The following is a 10900-nucleotide window of genomic DNA, read 5'->3' on the forward strand; positions in this document are numbered from 1 at the left end:
CTAGGAGTCTGCCAATGAAAACAGTAAAGTGGTACAAACAGAAGGCAGTGTCCTGAAGGTTTAGAGGCAGCACCGGTGTCTTCTGACGTCATAAATTAACAGTGCATAGCATGGGGATTAGAGCTCAGTCAGACTTAACTGCAACTGCAGCTACCAAGCTCTTTGTGCAAGAGACAACACTTAACCACTCTTGTTTCAACTCCTGCACCTACAGTGGGACACTGGGTGGAACAGTGGAACTGAAACTTACATGTACTGTAAGGTCAAATCTTTATTGGGGTCTGCAATGTAAATATTCTGTTTCCTGCTCCTCATTATAAAATAATTAGTTTCTGGGGGAAAAAAAGGGAGATAGACAGCTCCTTTGGGGATCAGCAGGTGTCCAGAAGGGCTGGGGCATTATAGGCAGCAAATACAGAGGGCAGGAAAAGGCTGTCCTGACTCTGAATGATTGGCAGAAGTCAGTGCTCTGCCTACAGTGACTCAATCTGTTGAAGTGCTGTTTAAATTTACAATTCATGGTTTAATTAAATCGTAATGCACTTATTTTCTGTAGTAAACCTTTTTGACACCAAAAAAACTAACAAAAACAAACAAAAAGATGAATCTGGTAATAAAAAAACAAGCATCAAACTTCCTTTTATACAAAACATTGATAAATGCCTAACTGCTCAAACGCTTTGCTGTTATAACCAAGAGGTGTATGAAATGATTACTAAATCGTGAAGGGAATGCTGGCATGTACTGATTTGCTTTATATGCAGTTATATTCCTTAACAGAATAGTATAAGCCTAAAATGTCAACAATTTTGAAGCATCTTAGTGTGGAAAAAAAAACCATAAGAATAATAAGTGGAGTCACTTTCCTTAACCAATCTTGTCCTATAGATGTTAAAATAAATCTAAGTATTCATCAAAAAACAAAAACAAAAAAACCTATGAAGAAAAAAAAAAAGACTGCTACAATGGCAACAGTGGGTCCTCATGCATGTATGTTACCCTCTTAGTGAAAACCAGTCTCATCTACAGAGAACAATCAACTGCAACTGCTAATGTCTGCAAGTTTTTTTTTAACATTCATAGTAACAATAATCAGGCAACCATCAACACTGCAAGCAGTGCTATGAAAACAGCTCACTGATCACAGTGAAGAAGACGCTCCTTTGAAAAAATTGAGACACAAGCATGGATAAGGATGGCCAGAGTCCACATGATTGAGATGCCCCAGTCCCGCGCAGCTCAGACTACACACACCTACATTACCCTAGATACCTTTATGCACTTCAGAAATGACATTCTTTTAGGAAACATTTCGAATGAAACCATTTTATAAAACTACTTATAATAACAAAAGCAATTTGTCAGATTAGAAAATAGGATTCCAATAAAATCATAATAATTGAAAATGTGTTTTCCATCATTATTTTCAGTACCTTGCCGCAGTGATAGCAAGTAAATATTATTTCTGTACCACATTATCAAGCAGTTTGTGGGTCTCAATCAACTAGCTAAGGCCTTAACACAAAGTTCTGCACACCAGATAAAACAGAATTGCATTGCTGACCTTCACTCTTCCCAGTCTCTTTCTGAGTATCCAGCCTTCCACCCAGCCTCGAGCGAATTGAATCAGCCTCCATAACAAGCAAATTCTTTGAAAACAGCCATATGCTACACTAAGCCAGAACAGGTAATATATACAAGTGTGTATTTACTCATACACAGGTTCTGCTTCTTCCTAAAGAACTCTAATAGTAAAGAAGTGTGAGTCACTGCATGCTCTTTGGGGCTTCACTACGTGGAAACAAATCCACCAGCTCCTCAGGGCATGGTTACATTAACTACTGGAACTGGACACAAAACCTCAGTTTCTGTTGAATTGTTAATCAGCTTACTCACTTTCTAACCTCCTCTTTTAATTTTTGCTACTATGCCAGCCTGGATAACAGGTTTGCAACTTTAACCTAAAATCACCTCACTGTACCTTGCAGGAGAAAAGTGGTGCTTTTACATTAACCCTCAATTTTTCATTCAGAATCAAATGCTCTGTAAACTTACGTCAAGCCTCGTGAGCCTGTATCCAAGCTGGCCACATATAGCTGTATGTAGCAGTCTATGGATGAAAGCCACACTGCACGACACCTCTTGAGCCATGATTTTCTACTGGACAGAGGCTGATGGTTCCCTTCACTGGACTCTCAGATGCTTGAGTTCTAACTCTGTTCTTGAAACCACAACTAACCAGCTACAGCCCAACACTTCCTTCCTTCAATCTCGCTTCAGATTAAAGAAAGAAAATAAACAGCAAAATCTTTTATTTTAACTTTTTCCTTAAGTGACTACAGGTTTTTAAAATTCTGAAACTTGAATGTTAAGCAGCTAACATGACTTCCTTATTGTGTAGTTTTTCACTTAGATTGTCACTGATCTTTTGTGTTGAGTTCTGATTACAGAAGTGTACAGACATGGCCTGAGGCAGAAACAGGTTATAAAGATGCATTTCACGGAGCCTGACCATGAGCCTCAGAATTACCCACAAATCTAAAGAGCCTCATACAATCTTCTGAAGATAATTAGAGAGATTCTCTCATGCCTATAGATTTACTCCTAGGCTGAGATTTTTCACATAGCCAACCTGAGACCACTTCTGACAATTACCACACCAATATATAGTGGCCCCAAGACTGAACAGCAAGGGCCATATTGTTGGACCACAAACTGACAAGTTGAAGTAACACCAAACAAAAATCCAAATAAGCACTCAACAAATGTGAGACTAGATATCCAGACCAGAAAAAAACTAACAGTGACCAAATTCTAGATGCCTAAGACCTATCACAAAAAGTCAAACAACATGAATAAGCAAGACAACATGTATCCTTGAGAAATTAGCAACCTCATTGTAGTATTCTATGAGAAAAAAATTTCTAGATAATGCATATAATGATTACTAGACAGTAACTATAAATATGTCCAAAGACATAAAATCAAACTGGTGCATATTTAGAGGTATCATCCCTACTAACTCACATCCATGGTACTAGAATATATTGCATGTTACTAGAAGAGAAAGGTAATTATCTGTATCACTCAGCTACAAGTCCTGTGACCAACAATAATGACATGCCTACAAAACATACTGGTGCAATAGTAGTGCAACTACTTTTTTATTAGACTTAAGGTCCACTCCATAAGATGAAACACATTTCTGACACTGCTAAGGTAGCCAAGAACCTGAGACTACATAGGTTAACTGAGGTCTACTGGAAAGGCTACCACTATAATTATGCTGTTAAAGAACACAGCAATAAGATGACACCTAATGACATATTGCTATACCCATAAATCGGCCTCACTCAACACACACCAGAGAAACTTTTTCTTATAGTAGATAAGAATTAACACAAAGACCCACAACTAGACAATGTACAGTGTTAGAGACTTTGGAGCACCCCGTTATAAATAGGATGTTTTCATCAAATCCTTCAAGGTCTGGGGAGCTATATAGAAGAGGATGCAGAAAGATAGAGCCAGAAGTAAGAGTTAAGTGAACAGTGTCTCCTGGACACAGCAGGACTGGTGTACATACGAACTCAGAGACTGTGGCAGCAAGCACAAGACCTACAAAGGTTCAAGCTAAACAAGGTCCCAGCACTGAAAGGGGTAAGTGGGCACAGGACCCAACCCCTGAGTAGCTATCTACAACTGATACCTACTGGCAAAGAGAAAATTAGTTTTTTCCCAATGGAGAATTATTGGGTATATTAACCACACTTCAGGAAAAGGCTCCATGCTCAAGAGTAGTTGGCCAAGACAAAATGAACTTAGTAGTATTTTTGTGGACTTTTCCCTCGTTTGAGTCTTCTGTTCATTTTGATCTTCATTTTGTGGATTTCTGTTTCTTGGTTTTCTTATAGATGTTCTTAGTTCTTTTTTGATTGTTTTTAAAGAGAAAGTTGGATAGATAGGTAAAGAGGTAGGAAAAATCTGAGAGGAGTTAGGAAAGGGAAAAGCAATCAAAATATATTACATAAAAATTTTTCAATAAAGAAGGAGCCAGGCATGGTAACCCACAACTGTAATCATGGCACTTGGGGAGGCAGAGGCAGGTGGATCTCTGTGATTTCAAGGCCACCCTGGTCTATAGAGGTAGTCCAGGACAGCCAAGGCTACACAGAGAAACCCTGTCTCAAAAAAAAGCTGATAATAATAATAATAATAATAATAATAATAATAATAATAACAACAACAACAACAAACTAATAATAATAATAACTACAACAACAATAATAATTACAATAATGATAATAAAGAGAAATGACAAAATGAGTTCAAGAATATGAAGGAGCATATGAACAAATGACTAAATGAAGATTGAGAATAGAAACAGTTGAAGGAAATAATACAAACAATTCAAGAACAAAGGCACTCCAAACTGTCCAAAGTTGAGCTTATAGTTCATTACAATAGCAAAATGCTCAATCCTCCATAGAGACTTACAATGCTACAGACATGTGATACCACAGGGGTCCCTCAAATTATCTAGGCTGTGGCTGTTGCTACTGGTTGCTCACCATAACCAGGTTATCTTATCGCTGAAGACACCACACATATTGGTTGCAAGATACAGAAAAATCATTCTAGAACTGACCTGGAAACTTCCTCAGTGTTATACGTGCTTCATTCTGTAGGAAGTCACTATTGTGGCAGCTGGGGGCAAAAAGTCAGCAATCATTTCCCAGCTTTAGTCTTTGTGGTCTACAATACCAACTTGCTCATTAGAGATGCTTACTGGTGAAACTAGGGACCAAGTGTTCACACAATTATCTTTGTACATGTCTAAAGCAGATATAGCCACTAGGGGTGATTTTACTTCTGTTGTTCTGTGTAGTGATTTGAATAATAAGTTCCAAATCAAACCAGCTATTGGAACACTTGGTCCCCAGTGGTGGCACTATTTGAGTAGGTTTAAGAGGTGTGGTCTTGGTGGAGAAAGTATGTCACTGGGGAACAACTTTGTTATTTCAAGTCCACCCACCATTCCCAGTTGTCCTTTCTCTGCTTGGTCCACAATGTTGAGACCTCGGCTTTTTCTCTAGCTACCATGTCTGCTATTTGCTGCCATGCTTTGCAGCCATGATAGACTCTTATCCCTCTGGAACCAAATAAACCTTTCTGTTGGGAGCCAGGCTGATCCAAGGCTTTGTCATAAAGGCTGATGAAAAGATAAAGAAAATTTTAGTTTTGTGTCCTTGCTCAGAGGCAGACATGGCAAGGTTGGGGACATGGCTGGTGCCAGGGACTCAAAAAAGTTAAGGTATTGGTTCCTTAGAACCTGAATTTTCCTGCTGATAAGAATGAGGTTATCAGTTCCAGAGCCACTGTGTTCTGAGTTTGGTGATGTACCCAAATCCCCTGTTCCTTTTGTGCAGCATTGCTTGATTAACTTCCTGTGATCCAGTCCCATTTTCCCCCTAAAAACTGCATATAAGAGTATATTTCTTAATAAACTTGCCTTGTACAAGTCATCAACTTGTGCAAGGCCTGGTCACAACTTCCCTACCTTCTTTATTTTCTCTTTCCCAGCTCTCCCCCTTGGGAACTTAATACTGAAAAATAACCTGCTGGTCCAGGTCAAACTTCCTTCTATATTTGTCTTACTCAAGGTGCTTTATCACTGTAATAGAAAAGTAACTAATAACTATCTTCCTCCCTCTTTTCCTCAGTATTGCCCTCCTCCTTCCCCATATAAAGTTCTGACTCATTCCTGTTACTTTTCTATTGCTGGAATAGGACACTACAACCAAGATATTTTATAGATGGAAGAGTTTATTCATGCATGTGGCTTCAGAGTGTTTGAGTGTATAACATCAGAGTTGAGGAGGTAGGCAAGGCAGCTGGAACAACCAGCTAAAAGCTTACATCTTGAATCCTTAGCAGTAAGCCTTGAGAGTAAACACAAAATGCAAGTCTTTGAACTCTCAATGTTTGTCTCCAGTGACAAATTTTCTTTAACAAGGCCACAATTCCTCAGCTCCACCAACTGAGGACCATGTATTCAGATGCCAAGATTACAGGGGACAACTCAATCAAACCACCACAGTTACAAATGCAATTTGCAACATGGACATATTGTCAAACTTCCTCTCAAATGTATCTCCATATCCATAGGTTAATGCCGTCCTCAACTTTGATTTAAAAAGCTTCTGTGCAGTGACTGGTTGTTAGTGTAGATTCATGCTTGGTCAACGTACTGAGAAAAATTAATGTTGAGTACTCAGCACTAAATGAGACACCAGCATTTCAAAGTTCAGTACATATAACTTAAACAAAGACCCAAAAATGTGAAAATTCACCTCTAAGAAGGGAGGCTATGGAATAGTGTTTTATGAGCATGGCATGGTTGTGACATTCAAATTAACAGCATCTGTGACTGCCTGCATAGTTCCTACAGAATACTGAGCCAGTTAACATACTATCATAGATGCAAAGGGGCTCATAGGACCTCACCCTAACCAAGAGAGCTAATGGTGGTTGAGGGTTATGGGGTGGTGGAGCAAGGGGAAACAAGAAGCCATTGTCATCAGTGATATAGCCACGGGTGAGTCACTTTTGCTGCAATGGAGAGCCGTACTGGTAGTTGGTTTGGCGTTTGTTGTTGTTGTTGTTTTGATTTATTCGTTGCTGTTGTTGTTTTGTTTCTACTTGACACAACCTAGAGCTAATGAGAAGAGGGGGAAACAGAAGAAAATGCTTGTATTGAGGTATCTAAGAAAGCAGGAAAAACAAGCTAATAGCAGCACACCTCTGTGGATGGTGCTTCAGTTCCTGCCTTCAGGCTCCTACTCTGAGCACCTTCCCTGACTTCCTCAGTGATGGACTGTGACCTGAGAAGTTTAGGATGAAATAAACCCTTTCCTCCCAAGTTACTTTTGGATTTTTTTATCACAGCAATAGAAGCAGTAACTAAGGCAACAGCTTGACACCCGTGAATGGCTATCTGATGGGTGGCAAAAGCAAAAAGAAGAAGGAGAAGGAGGAGGAGCAAGGGGAGGAGGAGGAGGAGGAAGACTTGCTATTGCAAGTAGGACAGAGACAGTAGAAAAGGGAGGTGATGGGTGGACTGATAAGAGTGTTTGGAAGGAATAATGCAACTAGAGTGTATTATATACACGTATGAAACTGTCAAAGAATCAGCCAATTTAAAGAAAAGGACATGTAGCACAACTTGGATATGAAATCCTGTCCTGTCCTAATGATTCCCTAAGCCCAGAAAATCTAAGGCAAAAGCTTAGTTTTTAGAAAATTGAGTTTCTGATTTTTTTTTCCTGTTCTGACTTACTTTGTCCCCTGGAAGTAGACCTTATTCTATCTTTGTATCCACCATATGCCAGGCTACAGGTCACAAATTTCCAGAATGAAATGGAAGCAGTCCCTCAAAGAGAAAACAAACTTAATCATGCATTGACATACATCACAAAAACGGTTTAAATTCTTTTACAGGACAATTTAGTTTCTTCTCTAATCTCAATACTATTGTGGACGATGGTGTATAAGCATAAAATCGCTTAATATTTTCACTTGGATGATCTAAAATGCAAAAGTCATCAGCACTACCATGCTTTACGTCTATGGGAAGAAAACATTCTTATGTCTAATGTATTTCCATTTTAAACTGGATATGTTTATACCCTAAGACAGGCCTAGGTCAGCATGCAGGCAAGATAGAACACCAGCTTGGGAACAAACTGGAATACCACATCTTTCTAGAGGGTTCGTTTTTTATGAAGAAGAAAACATAATATTTTATATCAAAACAACCCCAAAATATCACATAGAAAAACAAACAAGTACCATTCTTCTTAAAGATTAAAATTCAAGACTTTGGGACTACATGAGCACTGGCTGCTCTTTCAGAGGAACTGGGTTTAGTTCCCAGCACCCACAGGAGGCAGCTCACAACTCTTTCTAACTCTATCCTAGGTAGATCTCATACCTCTTAACTGGGCTGTGCGGGCATCTGCACTCATGTGCATGTACCCACAGATGGATACAAATAATATAAAATAAATTTTTGTTAAAATTGTCAAAACATCAAAGAAAATTCTCATTTACAGCAGTTGACAATTGATGGTTCCCTACAAATAGCCAAATGGCCTTTAAATATCATTTAAAGAAATATCTGAAAAATGTTATGGGTACACCATAAGCTTCTTGAGGATGTGAACTTCCTCTTTGCTTGGCTTTTCTCCCCAGGGGTCTGAAGAAATACTAAGATAGTATTTGCCATCTGTGGGGCATTCAAAAAAGTTCATAGGATGAATTTGCCTAAAATAATGCAGTAGAATATCAATAACAAAAAGTTGTAGAGTTTTCATTTTGTTGTGTTCTTAATCAAGGACAGACGCAAGAAAGAACAAAGTGAACAACTGTATGAGGAAGTACAATGCCAGCAACCCAACTTACCAAAACAGTTTATTGCTGCCATGGCAACAATCAGGTGGCTCAACTCAGTTTGGTTCTTTTTCACTTGAACAACACAGGAAAGCAAACACTGCACTTGTTAACCTCCCATCAGAAAGGCTTAGGACAGAAGTCTATCAGGCAACACTGATATATTTAATGACGTCTGACAACATTTGGGAAGATATGCTGATAGTCATCCACTAGTTATGTTCACTCCTAGTTTGAGAACTGATTCTAGAAAAGTCAACATAATCTTGAGCGGTTAAGTGTCAAACATCTGCTACTGAAATCTGATAAGAAAAAAAAAACACAAGAGAATGATCATGCTTATACACCGTATCTCTTCCCTACTTCACTTTTAAATCGTTAATTTAAAAAAAAAATCAATTAGATACAATGGAAAGATGGCTTGAAAAAAAGGCATAGCCTACAGCAAAGGTGTTTAAATTTTTCTACTTCCCTGGTTGAGACACTGTGGGGTTTGTTTGTTTTTCCCCCACGTGTATGTAAGGGATTAGCCCTCACACCCAGTTTCTCAACACAACGTCACAGTGAGTCACTCAACCTCCCTGCACCAAAATTCCCTTACTCAACTGGAGGGAGAAACTAGGATGACGAAGCATATGCTGTGAAGCAATCTGAAGGAGCTGACCCCTCCCAGGACCATTTCCTTTCCCTGAGATACGCAAACTGCCACTAAGCATGAAGTCTTCCGGGTCTTAATAACAACAGCCAGAGCTCAGGAAAATCGCAGCTAAATCCCAAACACAAAACAGAAAAACTTCCGGATAAAAGCAGGAATGCAGCGAAAATGAAGCTTTGACCCTCAAATAGCCCTTGTATTTCTTCCTCCAAAGAGAATAAAGTTAATAACTTGATAATAAGACATTTTCTTCTATCTGTAAGGTCGGAGACTAAATGGTGTGATTGGGTCACATTATCTACTGAATAAAAACGATTTTCAGCTTAGAAGATCTAGGATCAAATTACTGTTTTTAATTAACTGGGAAAGTCCTTTGAAGCTTGTGGATTTACATTTCTAGGATTCTTTCTCATTCAGTCAGAAACAGACAAACCTACCTCCCAAAGTATCCTTTAAAGAAAGAAAGGGGTATAGTACATGTATCCAGTAGTACTGCGGTTTCTTTTTCGGCCTTAACACACAACAAAAGCACAACTTTTATATAGGATGCCAAGCTGGCAAGTTGCCTATGGGAGCCTCTGAGTGCAGCAGGGAAGCAGCAGTAGATGGTGACTTGTCAGGTCACTGTGAGCCACTAGGAATGTGCCAGCCTCTGAAGCGCCAGAGGCTACAGGTGTCAGTCACGACAGTGCTTGTAGAAAACCTCACTCACTCCTCGAACTTATGCCCTACTAGTAATTCCAGATCTCCTTTCCTTTTCCTTTTCGGAAATGTCACCGCCACTTGTTGAACAGAAAGCAACTCACAGATTGGATGTCCCGTTTGCGAAGCGCACGCCTCCAGCGCTCGCCCGACCACGCACCTTGGAATGAGCTGGGCCTCGTCCCCGAGGCGCGCGTGGAAGTCCCGCCAAGCCGGGCCCGGGCTCTCCGGCTCTGCCGTGTCCCAGGCGCCCTGGGTTTCCGCGCTGTCCCTGCCCAGCGCTCCGCGAAAGCCGCGCGCGAACTCCGGGAAGGTGATGGCGCCATCGCGGTCGGTGTCGAGCCCCAGGAACACTGCCTCCGCTTCGGCCTCGGCCACGTGCAGCTCCGCGCATAGCGCGCCGAATTCAGCACGCTCCAGGCGCCCGGAACAGTTCGTGTCATACGTAACGAAGATCGAGCGCAGCCGCGACAGCTCCTCGGGGTCCGCGTCCGCTTCCATGGCGCCGCTAACCACCGTAGGGTTCCGAGCTCCGGGGCTCGGCCAGTGGAGCAGGTCCAGCCGGTTCTGCCACCTGCAGCGGGCGGGGGATGTCCGGGAGAGGCGGGGCGCTAGCAGAGCTTGCCTCCAGCTGCCAGCGCTTTAAGGCTGCCCTCAGCCTCAGGGCTCCACCTGCAGCCACCCTAAGGGTTGGCTCCACCCTACCATAGAGCAAAGACACAGTTGGCTCCCGGCATTCTTCTGCAGCAGCTGAACAGTCTCTCTGTTAGGCTTCGGAAGACTTAGCACGAATTAAGGGCACTCAAATTCTTCTTCTTTGAACCCCAAATACTGATAATGCCAGCAGGTGCCTGGAATGCTAACTCAATGACAAAAGGGGAAAGGTGGGTAAGGATAAGATTCCAAACTGGCTAAAGTTCTTGGCACTGTATTCTCCCTTAACTCCAGACAAGTGCTAACTCTGCCTATATACAAGTTTCCTTTTTAAAAATCAAAGAAAAGTGTACCAGAAGACCTCATTCTCTAATTTTACATTAGTTGGCATTGTCACATTGATTTAGGGATATGAGATATCCCTAAATTGACACGAAT

The 10900-nt window shown here is 40.9% G+C and overlaps 1 protein-coding gene across 2 annotated transcripts in view; it reads right to left on the minus strand.

Moving 5' to 3' along the window:
• Window positions 1-10399, minus strand: part of RASEF (RAS and EF-hand domain containing) — a 57656-nt gene extending 47257 nt beyond the window's left edge. For both annotated transcript variants that reach the window (XM_084779533.1, XM_084779534.1), the window contains exon 1: window positions 9969-10399. In XM_084779533.1, the coding sequence (XP_084635659.1) occupies window positions 9969-10309 (341 nt within the window). In that variant the 5' untranslated portion in view covers window positions 10310-10399. The remainder of the gene's footprint in view (window positions 1-9968) is intronic.
• Between the last annotated feature and the right edge of the window lie 501 nt (window positions 10400-10900).

The sequence above is a fragment of the Acomys minous genome, assembly GCF_964271855.1.
Source record: "Acomys minous genome assembly, chromosome: 1".
Classification (NCBI taxonomy): Eukaryota; Metazoa; Chordata; class Mammalia; order Rodentia; family Muridae; genus Acomys; species Acomys minous.